Genomic DNA, 22,795 nt, shown 5'->3' with positions numbered 1-22,795 from the left:
GCAACAGGGTCAGGGTGGCTGTGCACACTGTACTGGCTGTGCACTGCCCAGAGGCACTGCTACGTGGCAGACGTGAAGATTCATATATAATGACAATCTCCTGACAGATGGAAATAAAGAGCTTTGAGCAAGGAATACCTTTCCCTGATAGACCCAGTCAGTGATCTTCTCTGTCCCCATCCTCCTTTGCCTGTACCTCACTGTCTTCCTGGAACTGAGGACCCAAGGGGCTGCCTCTGTATTCTGAGTCCCAGGCGCCTAGATGCATTTCTGGAAGCAATTTCATTAATGCCGTTCCTCCCAGGCTCTGAGCTGGGCATTGGGGGGCATGTGTGCAGATTCAGGGTAGGTGGTAGGGCACTGACCCTCATGCCTTGCACTCGCCCCCAGCTGACCAACAAGATCGTGTTTGTGGTGAGCTTCGTGGGCAACCGTGGCACCTTCATCCGGGGCTATAAGGCCATGGTCATGGACATGGAATTCCTCTACCACGTGGGCTACATCCTGACCAGTGTCCTGGGCCTCTTTGCTCATGAGCTGTTCTACAGCATCCTGGTGAGGCCTTCTGGGCGGGCTGGGGCTGGATGGGGGCATGAGTTGTTGGCAGTTCCCCAGCACCAGTCTCTCTGTCCAGTCCTTTTGCTGCTGGACTGGGAGCAGTGAAATTTCAGAGTCTTCCTCTGCCTGACCCAAGCCTGGCCCTCAAGGCCCTGATGGCCACTCCTGGTGGCCATCTGACCCCTTTCTCCTGTACAGTGTTGGTTCAAGCCTGGACTCTGGAGCTGGACCAGGGGTTTGCATCTCAGCTGGGCTACTACTAGCTGTGTAACTGGGCAAGTTTCTTAACTGCCCCATGCCTCAGTTTCCTCACCTGTAAAATGGGGATAACAGCCTCTGCCTTCTAAAATAATTGTGAGATGAAATGAGCTGATGCATGGAAAGCACTTACACTGTTTCCTGGCATGTAGCAAGTGCATTGTAAGAGTTGGCTGGTATTCAGCCACCCGTTTCACCCCTCATGCCTTCCCCTGGGCCACTCCCTTTCTGTGACCTTAGAATTCCAGGTTCCTCGAGAAGCTCCCCTGACAGGCCCACCCAGCTTGGTTACGACTAAGTGCAGACCTCCCTGGAGGAGCCTTGGGAAACTGTCTGGAGCCCAGGCAGCCCTCAGGGTTCCAGTGGCATCCCCAGCGAGATTGGCCAGCCCAGCCCCTCAAGGCACCATCCCTATCTCAACCCCATCCTGCAGCTCTTTGACCTCATCTACCGTGAGGAGACGCTGTTCAATGTCATCAAGAGTGTGACCCGCAATGGCCGCTCCATCCTGCTGACAGCCCTGCTGGCCCTCATCCTGGTCTACCTCTTCTCCATCGTTGGCTTCCTCTTCCTCAAGGATGACTTCATTCTCGAGGTCGACCGGCTGCCCAACAACCACTCCACAGGTCTTGGAGGCTTCCTCTCCTGGGCAGGTTGTGGGGAATGAGGTTGGGTCTCACAAATGTCTGGCGTCAGGACCAGGACCTGCAGCACTTACCTCACCAGGCTCCTGTCTGCTTCTCCTCTTGGCTTCTGGGGATGTCTAGCTAACAGCAGTCTGCCTCGCTCTTTTCTGGAACACACTGAATGGGTGGGAAAGCCTTGGGTCTCTGGCCCCTAAGGAACCCCTTGCTTGAGGGCTGGAGTCCCTTGAACTGTCATTCATGTTAAACCCAGTATTTGCAGAAACTGCCCGTGTGCCAGGCCTAGAGGTACAGAGACCTCTCCCTGCCCTTAGTGTGCAACCCAGTGTGGGGGAGAGGCGTGACGACCCTTCACTGTGGCCGGACAGTGGAGGGCTGGCAGGATCAGGGAAGGTTTCCTGGAGGATGTGACACTGGAGACAGAGCCAGGGGATAAGGCCAGGCACTGGACCTCCTGGTGATCTCATCCATGTCCCCTCCAGCCAGCCCCCTGGGGATGCCACATGGAGCTGCTGCATTTGTGGACACCTGCAGTGGGGACAAGATGGACTGTGTCTCAGGGGTCTCGGTGCCCGAGGTCCTGGAAGGTGAGGGTGGTGTGTGTGCAGGAGTCTGGGTGGGGTAGGAGGAGCAGGCAGCCTGGGCCTCAACATACTCTCTGCTTGCAGAGGATGGGGAGCCGGACAGCACAGAGCGGGCCTGTGACACTCTGTTGATGTGCATCGTCACTGTCATGAACCATGGGCTACGCAACGGTGGTGGCGTGGGCGACATTCTTCGCAAGCCCTCCAAAGATGTGAGCACTCCTGCCCACTCCCAACCCTGTGGGGCCCAAGCCACTGTCCAGATCAGCAACTGTGGAGAGTCCTGTCCTTGGCCTCGCATCAGATATTCAGGGTTGAACCCCCTCCCCCGAACTTGTATCCACTTTTCCCTGCTTTCCACACCTGGCCAATTCCATGACATTACTGCTCAGCTGCCCCCCTCACCTTCGCATTCCATAAGGAAAGACTTTGAGAACCAAACTTTGCCCCAGGGCTAGGGATGGTGACCACTGGCCTTCCTAGCCCACAGCAGGCAGGCAGAGGGCGGAGCTGAGTCAGCTTTATCAGGAGGCCTCATGATTTGGCTTGGGCAGCCACGTTCCTGAATGTCAGGCCTTCCCTGTTGCTTGGGAGTGAGAGGCCGCCTCCCTGGCCAGAAAGAGGGTTTCTGGGATGTGTGAGGCCAGGCGTCCTGAGGGTGGGCAGAGGTGTTCAGAGCTGCCTCTTTCCCTAACCAATGTTAGGGGCAGAGACACGCCGAGACTCGTAGCCCTACGTCCCCGCCAGACTCCTGCAGGCCTTCACCGCGGCGTCCTGAGTCCATGCTTTCCTAACCCAAACTCAGGGCTTCTGCTTGCAATTCTTGCTCTGTGGAGCCAGGTTGGGTCCGCTCTGCCATCTGATGGCCCCCAAGCCAGAGGCCCTCATTTCCTTCTGCTGGGGGCTGGGTCCCCAATATCACAACCCTGGCCCCAACTGAGTCCCATCTTGCCCGGGCGAATGTGGGGACCACCGGGCCCAGCCTCCCTGCCTCACCCCCTGCAGGAGTCTCTCTTCCCAGCCCGAGTGGTCTATGACCTCCTGTTCTTCTTCATCGTCATCATCATCGTGCTGAACCTCATCTTTGGGGTAATCATCGACACCTTCGCTGACCTGCGTAGTGAGAAGCAGAAGAAGGAGGAGATTCTTAAGACGACATGCTTCATCTGCGGTGAGGGTTGCTTCCTGCTCTGTGGAGGCTGCAGCGGGGCTGGAACATCATCTGATGCCAGCAGCGGTGGCGGTTTGGCCCTTCGTGCCCTGGGGAACCCTGGCCTGGGGCTGATGATTTGATGCATTTGCTCATCCCAGAACTGGGGAGAACATGACCCTGCCTGAACTTGGAGTCAGAAGGGAGCGAGACACGAGCCTTGTCAGTGCCTGGAGCTTCTGGTCTCAGTCTAGTGCTTTTCCCACCCCTGAAATGAAGTGCTAGTCCCCTCACCAGCCACCTCGGGCTCAGGCAGGTGTCACCTGTATGGCCTGTAGGACCTCGCTTATTCAGCCATTCGTGCTTCCCCTGAGTTCGGGGAATTCTGGCGTTTACTCCTAGAGTCCTCGGTTGCCGCTGCGGGAGGGCTGCAGCTGCGGCAGGGCAGGATCTCCACTAAGTGGCTGCTGCTTTAAATAGAAGTGACCCAAATAGCCCAGAGCGAGCTGTTGGAAGCGCTCATCCCGAGAACAAATGCCTCCACCCCCCGGAAGCTGGGTCCCCTCCAGCAGGTGACCCTGCAGTGGCTCTTAAAGGCTGATGGTTTCATTCCCGCCCTCTGCACCCTCAGGTCTGGAGAGGGACAAGTTTGATAACAAGACAGTGTCATTTGAGGAACACATCAAGCTGGAGCACAACATGTGGAACTACTTGTACTTCATTGTGCTGGTCCGCGTGAAGAACAAGACCGACTACACGGGCCCTGAGAGCTACGTGGCCCAGATGATCAAGGTGTGAGCAGGGGCTGTGCCGGGCCTGTGGACCCAAACCAGCCATTCTAGAGTCAACATCACTGTGCACCAGAGGCCTCATGGTTTTAGCTTCTGAGTACCCTGGGCTCTGGAGAGGAGTGGCCCTGTCTGTCTGTTGGCCCTGGGAGGCCAGGCGGAGGGGCTTGGACAGCTGCAGACACTTGTTGAAAGGTCAGCAGGGCGAGGAGCAGCAGCTGGAAGCAGCTCTGGGCTGCACGGAAACCCCCTGCTGCGGAGGGGCCTCCTCACACTTCTGGGTGTCAGGAAAAATCCTACAGCAAACCCATCAGCCCTGAAGAACACATGTGGCATCCCTGGGCCTGCGGTGCAGTGATGCTGAGGAGGCTGGAGTTGGGGAGACCCTGCCCGTGGCCAGTGATCTGTGGGCCGCTCTCAGGGAGTGTTTTTTAGCTCAGTGGGAAGGCAGGCTGCTTCCTAAAAAGTCTGAATTAGATGGTCCCGGGCTGAAGGGGAGCCTGGAAAAACTTTAAAAATCACTTAGAGAAATCAAATGTCATCTGTCCAATTTCTGTAATAATGGAGTGAAGGCAATGAATCATAAAGAAGGAATTCTTTATCGTTTAGTCTGTATTTCAAACTGATCTCTGTGTACAGGTTTATCTGTTGGTCTGAGAATTCACAGCTTACTACAGGGAAGCTGAGAATTGCTTGGTGCCCCCTCCCTCCCCACTCCTCTGTCCTGGGAAACGTGGCTTTGCCTCCCAGACACGTGTCAGATGCCAGCTCTCCTCAGCAGAGCCTCCCGATCCCTCAATTTGCCATCTGTCTGACTCGCGTCTTCCCGGGGCTTGGGGCGTGCTTGTCAGGCAGGCGGGCGGGAGGAAGGAAGGAAGGAAGGAAGGAGATCCAGGGTCTGTCTGGGTGCAGAGGCCTTCCTCCACCTCTCAGGGGGTGTTATGAGAGTAAACAGATGGTGCTGATACCAGCAAAGGACTCAAACTCAGCTGCCGACGCTGCCTAACGGAAGTCAGCCTGTCTCGGTGGCAGAGGGTTGACAGAGGTTGACTGCCAGCTCACTCTGGCCCCAGGGAGGACCAGGTCAATTCAGATTTTCCCATGACACATCCCTGACGAGTAATTTTGTCAAGGGTGTGGCAGAAGCCTCCCCCCACATTACTGTTTTTCTAAATGAGGCCTTTCTAGGCCAGGCCCACGCCTGCTTACCCCACTGGTGATGTTTTTCAGAACAAGAACCTGGACTGGTTCCCCCGGATGCGGGCCATGTCCCTTGTCAGCAATGAGGGCGAGGGGGAGCAGAACGAGATTCGGATTCTCCAGGACAAGCTCAACTCCACCATGAAGCTGGTGTCCCACCTCACTGCCCAGCTCAACGAGCTCAAGGAGCAGGTGTGCACCCCGCCTGATCCCAGGCCCACCCTGGGCTCTATCCCTGGGCAGTCCCTGCCTGCCTTCATCCTTCCTGCCCCACCCTCTTCCCCACTGGCCTCTGGCCCTGGGCCTGGATGAGAAGGCAGGTTCCAAACCCACTCTCCCCTACATGGCAAGTCAGACTGGGGTTGACAACCTCTGCCTTCGGCCACTAAAGACAAGGCCAAGTGGAAACTTAGTACAGGGTGGTGGGGCCCTCTGTCTCTCGTCCCCTTCCTCTTACAGCTGCCAGGTAGGTCCTTTGAGGGGATCCCTGTCACTGGAGATGGGGAGTTTAAGGCCCTCTTGCCTAGACATCCTCCTCTGCATCTGGCAGTGCCTGCATGAAGATGAGGCAGCCTGTTAGTGGGCTGGTTTCCCAGCTGCATCAAATCCAGGGTTTGTGACACGCTAATTGAGAACAAGGGTTTGGTGCTGACATCGACATCCTTAAAGCACCCCGAGGGGCCCTGGCCCACCGCCAGTGCTGAATAGCAGCTGGGCCCACAGGGGAAGACGGGTGCCAAGCCCTTCCACAGCACCCATGAAGGTGCCAGGCGGCCTGACCAGGCCTGTTGGCATCTGCTTAACCCTAGATGACGGAGCAGCGGAAACGCAGGCAACGCCTAGGCTTTGTGGATGTCCAGAACTGCATGAGCCGCTGAGGAGAGCCACTGAGGGCCCCAACAGGGGATGCTCATCACTGGAGACTGCGACTGGGAAGAACACTGCCCCCTCCCTCGGGTTGGGTGGCCCAGCCAGCTGGCCAGCCTCCACTCCCACTCTGCCAGACACCCCGACACCCACCCAGGCTTTGAAGAGCATGGAGGGGGAGCCTCAGAGCTGACAGTCCTGCTTAGAGCCCTTAAAAAAAAAAAGACTTGAAAGTTCACTGGGACTCAGTTTACCTTAATGCCTTAGCAGAAGATAAATCCTACCTAGAGACCTTTGTTCCTTAAAGCAATAACTGACAACTCTTTGTAGTCCTCTTGTGGGTAGTTAAGAGTGGGGTCACCCCTTTATCTCCAAGCACTACATTTTGGCTGCTGCCGGCCTCTGGGGGAGGTGGCAGTAATGCTGTTACTAGTGATTTTAGGGCTTTGTTATTTAACTTATTCCAAGGGTGCTGTGCTCAGCCCTGCCCATGGCTGTGCAGCTCCCTCTGTGCCTCAGATCTGCTGTAGCCAGTGCAGACCTCACTGTTGTGTCCATGCCACCCCCGGCATAGCTCCAGGTGGCCTGATGACTCCATGATGGACGATCTTACTCCCGGGACCTGCCTCTTCCCAGGCTTCCTGGGGAAGAGTTGTACACCCAGGAAACAAGGGCTGAGCTGCGTTCGCGTGGCTGTTTCATGACCGCTTGTTTTTCTCCTTTTGGTGTAATGTTTTACAAATCCTTTGGCCTGAGAACTAATATGTTAATTGCCTTAAATAAATTAATAGAAATCTAGTCCGTTAAAAAGGGATGTGTTTCCTGCACTCCCCCAGTGGCTGTGGGGATTAACAGGACACACTGGCAGAAGACAGGAACAAGAGCCCCTCCCTGTTGGCCTTGCCTCTCAGGCTCTCAGGAGATGCGCTGAGTGACATCCTGTCTCAGGGGTCCTCCCCTGAGATTTCCCTACCCAGAACTGCATTTCGGCATAACTGGTTTCTACGGCAGTCCTGTCCATTTTATTTTATGCATTTCAGAACATCCTGAGGAGTCTAGACACAGACTAGGTTAAGAACCCACTTCCACTTTGTACCCACCAGGGGCGCTGTGGGCCCACCCCTGTCCCTCATGGTTCCAGACAGAAGGATGCTCAATATCAAGGTTCCATGGAATAATGAGGTGACCCTGTGTGTGTCCTCAGCCAGCAGGGCCTCTGACTTGTGGCCACCTACAGAACCTGCCCACAGTGCTGAAGCCAACTGCAGCTGAGGCCCCGCCTGGCCAAGGCCTGTCTATAGCTTCCCTGTCCCTTAAGCCAACTGGGCAATGTGGGTTTTTGCAAGGTCAGGGACAGAGGCTTAAGGTCCGTCCTCTGAGTCAGTGGGGATGAGGGCCAAGCAGGCGTTTTGCCTCTCTCGGCCTCACACCTCTCTGCTGCTTTCTGTTTGCAACAGGATGCCCTTTTCAGTATTTACTGCTATTTTTGGCTTTCTCCCAGGTGCTCCTACAACAAAAGGGAGCCTGAGTATCTTGCCAGGAGACACCAGACCCCTGCTGGAGGGGCGGGGGCTCCTGTGGCAATGCAGGAAGCACCTTGTGCCTAGGCCCCATTACCCTCCCTTGTCAGGCCCAGAGGGAAACCTGCATTTCCTCTCCCCAGGAGATTTCCCTACCCTGAGCAGCAGTCACAGCAGATAGCTCAATCACCATCCCTTCTCAGGCTGAAACTTTCTTTACAGCAGCAAGGGTTTCCTTTCTGGGAAAGCTAGAGGAGATTCCCAAACCGTAAGGTCAGGGGGAAACTGGGGCAGTTTTATTGACGATGGCAATGTACAAGACTCCACACCTAGGTATGTGCACGGGGTAAGGCCCGAGCTCAGGCCTTATGATCCTCCTCAGGACCTTTGGGGGCAAACTTCTCCTGCAGTTTCTTCCACATGCTTTTATCCATTTCCTTAAGCTCTTCCAAGGTGTCTGCAAAAGGGGAAGACAAAAAGAGAGAGGGACTGAAGTCTAAAACTTGATAACATAGATTGGACCCACTGGGCTTTCCCGACACAAGCATGCCTTGCTTTTCACACAGTGTGTTCCTGAAAAAGGGAGGTGTAGACCCAGCTTCTGAAGAGCAGATCAAACAAGGTAACAGAAGTGACCACTCGTGGTGACTGACTACTGTGTGCCAGGCTCTGTGCCCAGCACGCTCTCAGTGGTCTCCTGCCCTCTCCTCACCCTCAGCATCAAAGCGGGGTGTGCTGCTCGTTGCCCTGCTCCGTATGAGGGCAAAGAAATGGCCCTGCGCTGTCCGCTGTGCAACCCACAGACCCAGATGCTTCATCGCAAAATTTGGCCTGCTCCACACAGCTCTTCCTGTCCCCAATTTTCAGGTGTGGAAACTGAGGCAGGAGGCGGTGAAGTAACCTGCTCAGGTTGCACAGCTGAGAAGTGAAGCAGGGATTTGAATCCTGGTGTGTGGACCCAGCACATGCTGTGGAGTTGAGCAGGCACTGGGAGGGGGATGGACTTGGACATGAATCCCAGCCCATCATCTCCCACTCTGGGTCCGCTCAAGCAAATTACTTAACCCTCTACACTTCGGGTTCCTCATCTGTAAAATGAAGATAAAAACACATCTGCAGACAACTTGGGGAGAGGTGAAAAAGAAAGACAAAAAACACACGTACCTCAAAAGTTGTAAGGATTAAAGAAAATCATGGAAGTAACTCGCTTGGCATACAGCCTGCACTCAATGAAAAGGCAGCCATCTCCACCACAATGCAGGCGGGAGGGTCTCTTGTTTAAGAAAATACACGTCCCCACACCCAGGAACCAAAGCAGGGTTTCTTGGCCTTAGCACTACCAACACTTTGGGCCAGATAATTTTTCGTCGTGGGCTGGCCTGTGCATCACTGAAGGCTGTTTTGAAGCATCCTGGACTCTACCCACTAATACCAGTAGCACCGCTGCCCCCACCACCAGTTGTGACAACTAAAAATGTCTCCAGACATTGCCACTTGTCCCCTGGGGGGGCAAACCCCGCCCCCCAGTACAGAACCATTTGTCTAAAGTCTCTAGGGCTAATGTTCCATGAAACCTAATTTTACGTGTATGTTAAATTTTAGATATTCTTATAATATTGTTTTGCTTTACCGGCCTGAATTTTCATGTTAACAAAACTACTGGAGAAAAAAGAGTATCTTTTCTGACCAAAAAAGGTAACAGAAAAAAGCCCTCGCTCTGGAGCTTTTCCAGAAGTCCATGTTTCCAGTGTCCAGGTGGACATTGAGGGATCCTGTCCACCACCAAGCCCTGAGGCCTCCCTTAGGCGCTTTCCATGACCCCAATCCCAGGGTGGACACACACGTGACCCAGAACACAGTACATTTCAGACTCGCCAGGCCCTCAAAGCCTCTCACTACAAGGTGCTGCAGGTCTTTTCTTGTCCTTTCAGAGGAAACATTTGGTAAGCTTACGCCACACAATTTGCAACAAAAATATGAGGCTTGCTGTGAAAACAAATTCTCAGCAAATTTCCTGGAACTAAACTCGCAGCCAGAACAAGCTGCAGCGCGGACCAATGGCGGGACTATGTCTCAGCCTTCGTTGCTGCCTGTTTTCCACTTGCAGAGCCTGCCCTGAGGTGAACAAAACAGAGGGCAGAGGCAGGGCCTCTGGAACTTACTTCCACCCTCACTTCAAGTTCAAACTTTGCTCAAACTGTCCAGGGCCCTCAATAATGTGCATCAATGCTGCTAATTACATGGACCCAGGGATATAGGAGTAAATTTACACATTAAAAAAAAATTGCCAATAAATTGATTCTGCCTGGCCAAAATATCTTCACCGCAGTTTCCCAGAGAGTACTGGAATAAAAATAGGGTTAGAGTTGACATGTAATAGCAGGTGACACCACCAGGTTTTAATCTCAGAAGAGAGTTTTCTAGAAGCCCAAATCCTCAAAACTAAGCTGCTGAAGGCTGCCAGAAGAAGAGGAAAGACATATTTCTAGAATACCAGAAGGAAATGTGTCAGGGCCATGGCCTCCCAGAAAAGGTTAGCCTATTTTTGTATATAATATACTTGGCAACAAAAATAGTAATTTTCCAGTACCTGCCTACTTCATCCCTGGCTCTCTGGCCCCCATCCTTAGGGACAGTGGAGATAGGGAAGTAAGGAAAGGATGGGCTCGGCAGGATGTTTCCTTTCTTGATAATCAGAGTTTATCAATGACTCTAAAACATACCTAGTTAAACTCATATCTAACCCACAGACCACGTCCCCTGGGTCAGATAACTCTTAGGCGGATATCCCCAAATACGTTTATTGAATGGCTTTTTGTTTTAATTAAAACCTTCATTGTTTATAAAGCCCTCTTAAGACCATAAAAATAAAATTATTTTCCTTCCATCCTGATTTCAACTACTTCCATTTGGCAAATATGTATTTCCCTGTTCCCTGCTGCGCAGCCTTGAATTTAAAAGCACTAAAGATAGATTTTCTTTTTTAAATAACGCCTTTGACCTTCTCCACAGTATATGGTCAAAATGCATGAGCCCTGTAGCTTCAGAATTTCCTCTGGGCTGTTCTACAAGACTTTCCATCAAGCAAAGCTGTCTTCCTAGACAATTCTCCTTGGCCACTCAAACTCAGAATCATTTGCAAACCAATGAGAAAAGGCAGCTGTGTTTTCATTACCTGAGGACAGGATCAGCTTGTACTCTTCCAACGACAGGCCACTGAAGCTGGTGTCTCTGGGGCGAGGGTACTGGTCACCGGGGCAGAGAGGAAGTGAAGGAAGGGGAGAGATCAGCACACAAGCCTTGCTCTCTAACTGCATTTCACCTGGGCCCTGGGCAACCAGAGGCCAGGAGGCCTAGCAAGGAGAAGAGCAGAGCCATCTTGAGGTCAAGACTTGGCCTCGCAAGAACCAGTAGTCTCCAGCAGGCAGCTCCAACTATAACGTACCCATGAATCCTCCCTGGAAAACGCAGGTATGAGTGGGGCCCCCGATTCTGCATTTCTCACCAGCTCCCAGGTGATGCCCATGCTGCTGCTCATGGATCACATGTTAGTAGGGAGGATTTAGAAAAAATCAATTTTCCACATAGGCATATGGCCACATATGTTTGTGGAGTTACTGAGCATATTTCTCAAGTATGGGAAAAACCACTCTAAATGGAATTTGACGGTAATCATGTTGGGCCCAGCTCTGTAAAAGGAGGGCACTTTCCCAATCATCCCATCTTTATCACCAGTGTATGGTGAGGTGTCAGTTCCATCAGAGTGGATGGGAAAATAGGTATAAATCCAATGGCTGTCAGATACTCCCAGGAGCACACACTGGCATATCAAATACATGGCTTCTATTCATAATTGGTTTTCTTTGTTTCTTCCCTATTCCCTATATTCACAATTTTAAATAGCTTTTATTTAGGTGGCCTAAAAGCCTCTACCAGGCACCTCTGTTGGCTTGGTTGAAATTACTGGTTTCATTTGAACACAGCAAAGCCAAGTCTTTACAAAACATTACATAGTCAGATTTTCACTCATTCTTATTAGTTGTCCCATCAGAAAGCTGGGGATATAAAAGACTGTGGCCCACTCACCTTGTGTTTGTAGTAGTTTGAATGGAGTCGTGCTAAGCTCTCGTACATCTGATCACAGGCCTCAGGCTCTGCAACCTGAAAAGCAAAGAACCCCAAAGGAGGTGAGCAAAGGAGTCCTGCCTCCCACAGTGTCTGTACCTTGAGGAAAGACCACACTTAATAAAGCGTTCACATGAAGTAGGCCTGCAGCTAGCACTGGCTTCTCCACTCTGCGGGAAGCAAACCTGGACTACGGCTCTGCTATTAGAAACTACTTTTTGGAGGCATAGCTCTGCCTCATCAACTCCCCAACCTGCAGAAAAATCAGATCAATTAATCAGCAAACAAGCATTTGTTGAGCATCTGTGACTTGTGAGCCACGACACCAGATGCAGTGGGAGATGCCACAGTAGAAATGTAAGGTTGGAAAGGCATGCCTAACAAAGGGGGTACTGGGCAGAGTGGGCTACAGGGACTCAGTGGGGGAGTCCCCACATGCTCAAGTGGTCAGTGCATGATGGAAGTGAGACGATGCTAGGTTCTGAAGGAAGCACAGGGGTCAGCAGGCAGAAGGGAGAAGGGCGGGCCTTCCTGGGGGAGGAGATGCCGTCAGCAAGGAAGAGGAGGCAGGAATCCTGTGGGATGCTTCAGGCCAGACCAGTAGATGCTTTTCTTTTTTTGAGACGGAGTCTCATTCTATTGCCCAGGCTGGAGTGCACTGGCGCAATCTTGGCTCACTGCAACCTCCGCCTCCTGGGTTCAAGCAATTCTCCAGGCTCAGCCTCCGGAGTAGCTGGGATTAAAGGCATGTGCCACCACACCCAGCTAATTTTTGTATTTTTTAGTAGAAACAGGGTTTCACCATGCTGACCAGGCTGGTTTCGAACTCCTGACCTCAAGTGATCCACCTGCCTCAGCCTCCCAGAGTGCTGGGGTTACAGGCGTGAGTCACCATGCCCGGCCTCAGACCAACAGATTCTTTTAGCAAAGGCAAAAAAACAAATCATCTGAGTTCTCATCTGTGATAAGTGGGGAGCTGCTGAAACTCTACAAGAAGGAAAGAAACATGAAGAAGGCAACATTTAAGATAAAATGGGTAAACTGAGGAGAACCAAGATGGGACCACAGTTAGGTCCTGCTAGAAAGGAGATGGCCCAGAACACTGAGGCCTTGCCATAGAAAGGGGGATATAAGTCAATTCTCTGGTGCCAGAGACAGCGGTGCCCCTGCTGGACATTCTCAGGAAGACAGGCAGCGTACAGAGGAGGCGTGGTCTTTTCCCTTGCACCTCTTCTAACTTTCCCTTTACTCTGTCCTTGCCATTATTTATGTATAGTTCTTTACATTTTTCTGCCAAGAATTTTGAAAAGCTCCCCAGAACAAAACTTTCTCTTTTACATTTTTTTCACCCAGAATTCAAATGATGGATTTTTTCCTAACTTAAATCCTTCCTTGGAGAAGGCAGAGCATAAATAAATCAGTAGTAACGCACTTTAATAGGCAGCTCCACTGCTGTCTCTCTGTGCATGTCAAATGAGGTCCCTACTTTACAGCAAACAAAAAAGACAATCCATCATTTAGTTCTACCTGACCCATTCCTGGGTTCAGGCTACTCATCATGAGAATGTACAGCTAGATACATCAGAAGAGGAAGGATTATGGCCTGAGGAGGTGGCCAGTGTTTGCCGAATAATAATCAAAGTCATTATCTGAGTGGACAGAATGAATGGAAAAGTATGAGGCTAGTGTCTCCCTGCTGCTGGTCAGCTCTTCTGGGGAAAGTCCCGTTAGAATGGAATTCTGCACACATCTGGACAAACACATCTGGAACATTTCTTCAGCAGGGCGCGCACAGCCAAGAGCTAACGCTAGAGTGCAGTGGCGAGATCTCAGCTCACTGCAACCTCCCCTCCTGGGTTCAAGTGATTCTTCTGCCTCAGCCTCCCAAGTAGCTGGGATTACACGTACCCACCACTACGCCCGGCTAATTTTGTGTATTTTTAGCAGAGACAAGCATTCACCGTGTTGGCCAGGCTGGTCTGGAACTCCTGACCTTGTGATTTGCCCACCTCGGCCTCCCAAAGTGCACTCACTTATAAATTTAACAGACATTCATCGAGACCCTATAGCATGCTTGACCCATCTATGAGCAGGGGACACTTGGGTGAATGAGTATCTCCAAGGCTGTAGGGAGCAGTGGAGTCAAACTGCCTGGGTTGAATCCTGGCACCATCCCTTATCAGCTATGTGATGTCAGGCAAACCATTCACTCTTCCCCCATGAAATACACTTAAAAAAAAAAAAAAAAGTTGCCACAGTTTATCTTTCTCTGTATCTGTACATACATATCTTTCTTCTGATCCGCTTGAAAGTAGGAGCATAATGCCCCTTCACCCCATATTTCAGTGTGCATTTCCTAAGAGCAAGAACATTCTCTTATATAACCACAGTTCAATGATCAAATTCAGGCCACTTAACATCGATACAACACTATTATCTAATGCACAGTCCATATTCCAATTCTGTCAATTGTCTCAATAATAATCTATGGAAAAACAGGATGTCCTGCTGCATTTAACAGTCATGTATCTTTTAGTCTCCTTTAATCTGGGACAGTTCCTCGGCCTTTGTCTCCCATGCACTGAACATTTTTGAAGCATACTGGCCAACTTAACCTTTCTTTTAAAAGAAAATATAATAATAGCCCCTACTTCCCAGGGTAGTGTGAGGATAAATGAGGTAATGCTTGGGCTGCTCTGAATTCCGGGCCTGGAACACCAATAAATGTGAGTGATTAGTTTTTCTCACAGTTATTAGTAGTAAAGAGTTGTAGTAAACACAGGCCCCGTCTCATAAATTAAGAGGGGAAACGACAGAACAGTTCAGAACCACCATGGTGGGAGTGGAACGAAGGGGCACGTACAAGGTGCTATGGGCCTGCGGGGCCAGGCAGGAAGTGCTAGAGGATGAGCAGCTGAGGATGGGCGCATGTACCAGCAAGGGAGTGGGGTGCTCCAGGCACAGGACCAGGTGGAGCCCGTGCCCAGAGAATGGGTCAGCATGTTATCAGTGGATCAGCATGGCTGGTGTGCAATGCCAAGGGTGGCGCTAGAAACGGAAGTGAGGAAGGATGAAAAACTGCTGAGGCTTCACTCCTGACTGACCCTGGTGGCCCTCAGCAGTCACTGAGCACTCCATGGTCTGCCAAGAGAGCAGCTGTTTGCTGAACCCGGTCTTCACCTGATGGCCGCTTATCTGGACCTTCCCATCCTGCCACCATCCCCACCACCTTCCCAACCAAGCTCTTAGGAAAGGAGTCCACACGCTGATTTGCCTTCCTCCCATAGCCTCTGCCTCTCTCCTGGGCTCCTAACACTGCTTCCTGATAAACCTGCATTCCGACCAGATCCGCACCCTCAAACACCTTGTCAACTCAAGTTCCCTTCCTGCTCCAACTTCTCTAGCAGTGATAAGTCACCAGTAGGCTGCTCAGCAACCTTATATCACACCCTCAGGCAGGTGTGGTATAAGGTGCTGGCCTTCCTTGCCACCTAGTCCCATCCCTGATGAGCAGCAGTACAGACAGGAGGGGCACGGGGGCGGGTCACCCTTGCAGAGTGCTGCTCCTGTAAGAGCAAAGTGCACAGTCTCAGTGCAAAAAGCAAAGTGACCCTCAGGTACTCTCACTTCTTTTTTTTTTTTTTTTTTTTTTTAAGACAGATCTCACTCTGTTGCCCAGGCTGGAGTGCAGTGGCACAATCTCGGCTCCCTGCAAGCTCCGCCTCCTGGGTTCATGCCATTCTCCTGCCTCAGCCTCCCAAGTAGCTGGAACTATAGGCACCCGCTACCATGCCTGGCTCATTTTTTGTATTTTTAGTAGAGACAGGGTTTCACCGTGTTAGCCAGGATGGTCTCGATCCCTTGACCTTGTGATCCGCTCGCCTCGGCCTCCCAAAGTGCTGGGATTACAGGCTTGAGCCAACGCGCCCGACCACTCTCACTTCTGAAGCTTCCTCTGTGTGAAAGAGACAGTCTCCTAGAGAGTTCCCAGAATTCCTGGACTCAGTTGTAATCTGAGAAAGAAAACCAAACACCTGAGTCCTAAAAACAGACTTGCCATCCAGTTTCCCGTCTGAGGTCAGAAGGTGTCTAACTGAGGCTGTAAAAGCAGCTCAGTGGAGGTGACAGGAGCTTGAGACATGCCCATTTCTAGCCAAGTTCTTACTGCCTGAGGAGTGATGAAGCCTTGGTCAATGCTGGGTTCCTAGCCACAGATAACTCAAGCTCAGCAATTAAAAAAGTCATGCTTACTACTTAAAAGGATGTCAGTGGAGACATCTGTCGAATTCCAGAAGCCTCACCACGTTCCTATAGCTTACACTTTATTCACAGACTCCAGCACTAACATTCCTGAGTTCTGAAATGCAGTTTTTCTGATGAAATGGACTGCATTTTTAGAAATATTCTTAATACAAGCTTTAAATTACCTGATTTTGCATTCACACCTAATGAGATCATTAGGTGTTTTAGGACTAATAGCAGTGCTGGGTTTGAAAAAGGCAGCAGTGGGGACATCATGAAAAATTCAGCACTGCTCCCCAAATGTGAATAAAATAGACGTTCATCTGACGAGTGTCCTTTATAGCTCTATTTTTGCTCCTTTTGCATTTCCCCTGTTCAGTCAGTCATCAGTAAATTTCTCTTTACCATATTAAACTTTTATACATACAAATCTACATCAGTGCCACAGGCACTGATTTCGATTTTCCAAATTGAATTTTGGGTGGTGACAGCAATTGGTACAGCGGCCCCTATTCTAGTCACACAAAGGGACGCATAAGCACTTTTGGGAAAGGGTGTTGCAAATTGCTTTGTTAATTAAGGTAGAGCTGGATTCGGTCCAGGAGGATCTACAAAAAAAGGTTTTCAAGACTTGGTAATGAACTTCTGAAATGAGTTCATTCTGTTATGGGAGCCTATTCCCTTCGATTGGGTTGAAAATGTATTTCTTGAGCACCCACTATAGAAAGAGTGCTCCACTAGGGGACTGTGAGGGGCCATAAAGAAGAAGACCCAGGCCGGCTGTGGAGAAGCTGGCAGGCACACTACAGAGACAAGATACACATGAATTAGAAACCAACCCTGCCTGGGGCAGTGTGCAAGCGAGAGCCAGAACTGCAGAGCACGGGCTGCTGCACGAGTCCCGAGGTAGGAGTTGGGCACCAGGCTGTGCTGATGGGGAGGTGTGGCAGGGAAGGGCTGAGTTTCACTGCAGCGACAGTGCATAGAGTGAGGAGTGCCGACCTGGGCATGCGTGACACGGGGACCAGAAATGACTGGGGGGATGAGGCATGAAGAGGCACAGGACAAGGGTGTTTTAGGCAGGCAGGGCTTTTAAGGGGAACCCAGGGAGGGCTCCAAGAGCCTTGGAAGCCACCAAATTCTTGATAAACTCTGTGTTTGTTTTGGGGTTGTAGGGGTGCAGTGATCCACAGTGCACTTAAGTCTCAAAGGATCAGAATCGCTTGTACCATGGCCAGTTTGGGAGACCATGAGAGGATACCCTTGCTGAGCCTGGGGCTCGTGTTGGGGTGGTGAGAGGCAAGGTTGGAAACACAGGCTGGGACCAAGGATCAGAGGCACTGCAGGTCTCACAAAGTTGCCTGCCACCTGTCCAGGAGGCAACGGGCAGACCCCAAAGATCTTTGAATAAAGTAGTGACCCACCAGAAGTGGCCAAGAATTTATCCCCTTCAGGTGGAGCATTGCAGCTTTACATATGCAGAGATAAACGCCACCCCTTGGTGTGAATACTACCCTAGCTCACACTGGCACCATTCAGAATTGGGAGAGAAAAAAAGATGGAGATGTTTGCATTCCCTCTTAGAGATGATTCTCCTTACAACTCCAGGTTTTCGATGGGCTCAATACATAACTAAAAATAGGATAATCTGTTCTTAGGACACTCTTCAAAAACATGACTTCAGGGGGCCCACAAGTGGGGGTGAGCAACGTTGAGATGGCTTCACTGTGGCCAGCATTAGGCCAGGTGGCTTGGGAGCTAGCTCCCTGCCACACTGAGGAATGACAAGGACCAGGCCTCAACTGGATGACTGAGAAAACAGAATCATAAAAAACCCTTTGAATTCTCCTCTGAGAAGGTGGAAATACCATTTACATTATTAGAAACCCAAGAAAAAGTTTAACTTCTTTCAAACTGGGCCAATGTTATTATACTTAAACTTGGATACAATACAGTTAGAACTCCCTGGTGGGCGAAGAGCAGCAGCTCTTCCAGGACGCCCCTTGGAGTTGCACCTTGTGCTACATAAGTGGGTGCTGGTGTGCAGTCTGGGATCTTTTAGGAAGCACCTAATGAACTCATTAGAAAGATCTGCTCCTTTCTCTGTTGTTAAGTCAACAATTACAGTTGTTGTGCCACCTTTCCCCACATTGCAATTCTTTTATTAAGCTCTCAGCGCTGTAGGAAACATGTGTTCTTAGACAAACTGTATTCAAAATGGGCAAAGCCCATAAACACTGACTTTTTAAAACTACACAATAGGATATGGGGTGTAAGAGGAGTTACATGTGTTCCTGCTCCCACCACCACCTCCCCACTTGGTGGGTTTAGGGTGGACCATAAGACTCCCCAGAGGGCAATTTGAGGTGGAATAAATGGAGGCAGTGGTTTTTTGTACTCTGGGTTTGAGTATGAATTATTAATTTGCCCTTTAGTTAACCCAGCTTTTCTCCGCCTGGTGTCCCACCCAGGACCATCTTTCTTCCCATCTGGACTGGTAGTGGCTGGGGCAAAGAATAGGTGGGTAAACACAGGGAGTTCCATTTGCTGCCCAAACTATGGCCCAAAAAGGTTTGAACAGGCAACCAGGGGAAGGAAGTGGTTTGACGTTCATGGAATAAGAGGTTGTTCTAACAATAACTTGGAACAGCAGCTGAGGAAAGGCCAGGCACCCAGGAGATGATGCACACTAGGGCCAGGAGGGCTGGGTCTGTTTCTCACTTGGCTTGTCTCTTATGGTTACAGAACCCCCAGTGCGTTGTCTTGTTTTTCTGATTTGTTTCCTCATCTGTAAAATGGGAACAGTAATGGCTACCACTCAGCTGCACTAAGGATTAAATGAGATCATGCCGGCAAAGGTGTGTTGTGTACCTTTTGGGGTGATCATTAAGACGAAGGAAGCCAAGAGGCTGAGAGGAGGACTCACTGTCCCTCTCCTCTACGGGAATGGAAAGACGGCATGAGCAGAGCTACTTTCCCCTCCAGTCCTGTCTTCTGGCAACCGGCATAATCATGCTAGTCAGTCAACTGGATCTAATCCCCACCTCCTGCTGCCAGTTTAACGAAGAGCCTACCAGAATCACATCACCTTGCTTTCTCAAGATCTTTATCAACGATCTGGGGGATGTCAGTAGCAGTGACTCGCAGTAGTGTTTTCAATTCCAGCGAGGAATTGCGCCCTTCAAATATTACCACAAAGATTTACTAAGGCCAGGTGCATTCTCAGGTGACGTTAGGATGAGGTACTGCAACAGTGGTCCTGAGTAATGCACCTGCTGCCATCGTGATGCACTGGTTCACTCTACCAGGAATGCATTCATCAGCTGCTACAGAATCACTAACAGAGCCATGACTTGCATCTGCAGCTGGGACTCAAACCTGTGTGGGCCTTTGACTGATCAGGAATGATTGCCCTAGGTGACGACAACTCCAAAAGAGAAAACTCTTTCCTCCTTTGCTGGCTCCTCTTACACTAACAACCAAGCAAGTGAATGTAACGCTCTCTCACCTCCCCAAGGATGGAGCCTCTGACTGCCCAACTGTAAGCTCCTTGGTGGTGAGGGCCAGGTTATGGCCTTCTTCCATAGATCCTGAAATTTCCCAAACATGGTAAGCTCTCAAATCAATTCTCACCACTCAGGACACACAAATATTCCTTTCTCACTCTTCACAACTTCTCTTCATCTAGTTCTGCTACATCTGAAAATATATTCAAATTATCTTTGTCTCATGAGCCACAACCAATTATTTACTTATCCATTCAGACATTTACTGAGTGTTTTTTATGGGCCAAGAACTATGCTAGACACTGCTAGGGGAGAGGGGGAAAGATAAAAATGGCATCATCTCTATTTTCAGGAAGCTCATACTAAAAATATGCAGGGAGTACAGCTTTAGAAAGTTCACGGGGTTTGTAGAATTGGGACTAGATAAGATTCTTGCCTTAAAGATCTTTACACTTTGGGCCAGTGAAGACCACCATGAATGATGGGAGGGCCCTGGGTATCGTATAACCTGGACCAGACACTCCCCAGGCTGCCAGCCAATCTGCAGTCCAGTCACAATGATGCCACTGGGTGTGTTCCTGCTCCTTTAGGTGGGCTGGCTTGGCTCTGTTTTGGGTTAAACTGCAAAAAGAAAAAAAGAAAAAAGAAAAAAAGAAAAAGACCATGTTCCTTCTTTGACAAGTCTTGGCCAAGTTTCACAAGTCATTTCTTCAGACTGTGTGTATATGCATCTCATTTCATTTCTGGTCTCTTGCCCGAGCCCCAGGCTCAAATATAGCACTGCCTACTTGACATTGCCACTTGGAAATCGGTGTACTTGACATCTCAGGTTTAACCTGCTTAACACCAAACTCAGGATAGTCTTCCTACACTTCACCTATTCCTACCTCAGTAAACGGCACCATCTTAGACCTAGATGCCCAGGCCAAAAAATATCTAGGTGCTATCTTTGGTTCCTCTCTTTTCCTTTATCCCACATCCCACATATCAGCAAGTCCTGCTGACTCAACCTGCGCATAACCTGAATCCAGCCACTTCCATCTTCTGTGCTGCCATCCTCATCCAACCCCCCACCATCTCTCGCTTATAGTACCATAATCGGCTTCTCTCCAGCCTCTGTTTTTTTGTTATTGCCCCCTATAACCCACTCACCACATACAACCAGAACAGTCTTTTAAAAAGTAAATTAGGGCACATCAGTCTCCTCACTAAACATCCCCAGTGACTTCTCACTGGCCTTACAACGAGGTCTAACAGCTAATCAGAGCAGATAATATCCTACTGTGCCTGGCTCTCGACCTCCACCTTAGCAAACTCCACCTTACTTACTACCCTGCAGCCATTCTGGCTTGCTTTCTGTCCTAAAACACGTCAATCTGCCTCCTGCCTCTGGACATGTGCAGTGTCTGGAATGTCCTTCCCGCCAAGTGTACATGGCTGGCTCATCCTCTCTTGCCTTAGGTCTCACCTATGTGTCACCTCCTCAGAAAGGCCCAACTAATAACATTACCGTTTTATCATGCTACCCTATTTTCTATCGATCACAGTACTTATCCGTCTTACGTACACCTACCTGCTTATTGTGTCCTGAACTACAATGTAAAACTTCATGCGGGCAGGACTTCACCTGTTTAACACTGCTGTTTCCCTAGTACCGTTCCAGGCATATGGTAGGTGCTCAATAAATACGAGCTATATGAATGAATGAATCCCAGAGCTGCAGCACCAACCTGGAGGAGAGCAAGAACACAGGCCTACTACTCACACACAGCTGCGTGAGCTGAGGACCCAAACATGCTGCACAGGCTTACAGAGGCTCAGGAAGAACGCAAACGCTTAGCGGGGACCTGCAGAGTTAACTGGGGATTACCTCAGTCAATACACAACACTGCGAAATAATGAGGTGATGGTACCGTGACACGTGAGCAAAAAGCTCACCAGCTGCCACTGGTGGTGTGGGTCTCAACTCTGTCTGCACCTTGAATCACCTGGAGAGCTTTTAAAACTCTGAGGTCAAGACCCCACCCCTAGAGATTCTGCATTTGAAGTTTTTGTTTGTTTTTTGATTTGTAGAGACGGAGTCCCACTATGTTGCCCAGGCTGACCTCCTGGGCTCAAGCGATCCTCCCGCCTCAGCCTCTCGGAGTGCTGGGATTATAGGTGTGAACCACCGCACCCGGCCCATCTGGAGTTTTAAAAAAGCTTCTTCGGCAATTCCAAGGTGCAGCCGGGGGAGAGCGCTGAATACAACGTGCGTCGCTATCAGTAGCTCCCTGGGGGGAAAAGGGGGTCGGTGCTCACGTGCTGCCTGGAAAAAGGGCGCGCGCATGCGCAGATCCCTCTTCTTGCACGCTCGTTGGCCCCGACCCTGCCTCGTCCTTTCCTCCCCTCGTCCCAGCCGCCTCCCCGCCAGTCACCTGGGTATTCTCTCCCTCCCGAAAGGCTTGTGCTACCCGCTGTCGCAGGTAAGCGCCCAAGTCCCGGCCCCGTTTGGTCTCGTCCACTGGCCATTCCTCACAGAGCTTAAGAAAACGCCGGTACCGGCTAGCCGCCATTTTGGGCCCCGCGTGTTCCCGCCTTAGGGGGAGGAGTCGGCGCCGAGGGATGGCGCTTGCGCACTAAGTCTCGCCGCCTGCCTTAGGAGTGGGGCGGGAGGCTGGAGTGGGCATGCGCTACTTTGCAGGCGCCCTGCTACTCTCCGGGTAGGGGCGCTACTTGCCTTTCTCTGCAAGCCGAGCTAATTCAGTCTTCGTCCTCCTGGAACCGGCCCAGATTCCAGGGGCAAGGCGGACGTGGAGTACCCCACGTCCAATGACTGCGCAAGCTTGAGACTAAAAAACCCTCCTCCGAGGCCTCCGCTGTTTTGCATAAACCAATACATTTGCATGTAAATACAGGTTATTGGATGAAGATATGTTTGAACGTTGTTCGTGGGTGCCCCTGTGCCTGTCACTATCCCTTGGTACTCTGCCTCAATTCCTTCTTTAGTGCTTCCTAGTTCTTGTTCCTCTCTGCCCAGTCCCTGTTAGTATCCCTTCTGTTCCCCCCTTCCTATCCCTTATAAGCCAGACATTTTTCTCTGGGAGGCCCAGGTTTTCTAGCATGAGCAATGCCAACTGGGTTGATTCAGCCTAGAAAAACTTTTTTTTTTCTTTACAATTTATTATTTTGTATTGTGGTAAAATACACATAACAAAATTTACTATCTTAGCCATTTTTTTTAGACAAGGTCTTGCTATGTGGCCCATGCTGGTCTCAAACTCCTGGGCTCAAGTGATTCTCCCACCTTGGCCTCCCAAAGTGTTGGGATTACAGGTGTGAGCCACTACACCTGGCCTTAACCTTTTTTTTTG

The 22,795-nt window shown here is 50.5% G+C and overlaps 2 protein-coding genes across 7 annotated transcripts in view; one reads left to right on the top strand and one right to left on the bottom strand.

Annotated features, from left to right (window-relative positions):
- The window catches only part of ITPR3 (inositol 1,4,5-trisphosphate receptor type 3), a 75,227-nt gene extending 68,368 nt beyond the window's left edge, over positions 1-6,859 (top strand). For all 4 annotated transcript variants that reach the window (XM_055264699.2, XM_063632333.1, XM_055264700.2 and 1 more), the window contains 8 exons: positions 391-555; positions 1,250-1,442; positions 1,943-2,047; positions 2,129-2,256; positions 3,050-3,215; positions 3,826-3,986; positions 5,213-5,374; positions 5,992-6,859. In XM_055264699.2, coding sequence (XP_055120674.2) covers positions 391-555; positions 1,250-1,442; positions 1,943-2,047; positions 2,129-2,256; positions 3,050-3,215; positions 3,826-3,986; positions 5,213-5,374; positions 5,992-6,060 — 1,149 coding nt within the window. In that variant the 3' untranslated portion in view covers positions 6,061-6,859. The remainder of the gene's footprint in view (positions 1-390; positions 556-1,249; positions 1,443-1,942; positions 2,048-2,128; positions 2,257-3,049; positions 3,216-3,825; positions 3,987-5,212; positions 5,375-5,991) is intronic.
- A 984-nt stretch (positions 6,860-7,843) lies between these two features.
- Positions 7,844-22,281, bottom strand: UQCC2 (ubiquinol-cytochrome c reductase complex assembly factor 2). Of its 3 annotated transcripts, none has more exons than XM_063632355.1 (4): positions 22,162-22,281; positions 11,656-11,730; positions 10,745-10,922; positions 7,844-8,026 (listed from the first exon to the last, which is right to left on the bottom strand). In XM_063632355.1, the coding sequence occupies exons 2-4, from the start codon at positions 11,701-11,703 to the stop codon at positions 7,929-7,931; spliced, it is 324 nt and encodes a 107-aa protein (XP_063488425.1). In that variant the 5' UTR covers positions 11,704-11,730; positions 22,162-22,281; the 3' UTR covers positions 7,844-7,928. The 3 variants fall into 3 exon arrangements, with proteins under 3 accessions (XP_063488425.1, XP_055120688.1, XP_055120687.1); XM_055264713.2 differs by lacking the exon at positions 22,162-22,281 and adding an exon at positions 21,860-22,087 and having other exon boundaries at positions 10,745-10,814; XM_055264712.2 differs by lacking the exon at positions 22,162-22,281 and adding an exon at positions 21,860-22,045.
- Positions 22,282-22,795: the final 514 nt, after the last annotated feature.

This window comes from Symphalangus syndactylus, chromosome 23 (assembly GCF_028878055.3).
Source record: "Symphalangus syndactylus isolate Jambi chromosome 23, NHGRI_mSymSyn1-v2.1_pri, whole genome shotgun sequence".
NCBI classification, from domain to species: domain Eukaryota; kingdom Metazoa; phylum Chordata; class Mammalia; order Primates; family Hylobatidae; genus Symphalangus; species Symphalangus syndactylus.
This window is presented reverse-complemented; position numbering and strand designations above follow the sequence as displayed.

Bases quoted from the DNA above. Each gene is read 5' to 3' on its own strand.
- UQCC2 (XM_055264712.2), bottom strand. From the start codon at position 21,997: ATGGCGGCTAGCCGGTACCGGCGTTTTCTTAAGCTCTGTGAGGAATGG. The intron at 10,923-11,655 runs GTGAGTGGGCCA...TCTCCTTGCTAG, and splicing joins CAAACTACTACAAACACAAG to GCCTCCTGGCCTCTGGTTGC. The intron at 8,027-10,744 runs GTAATGAAAACA...CCCCTTTTGCAG, and splicing joins CAAGCTGATCCTGTCCTCAG to ACACCTTGGAAGAGCTTAAG.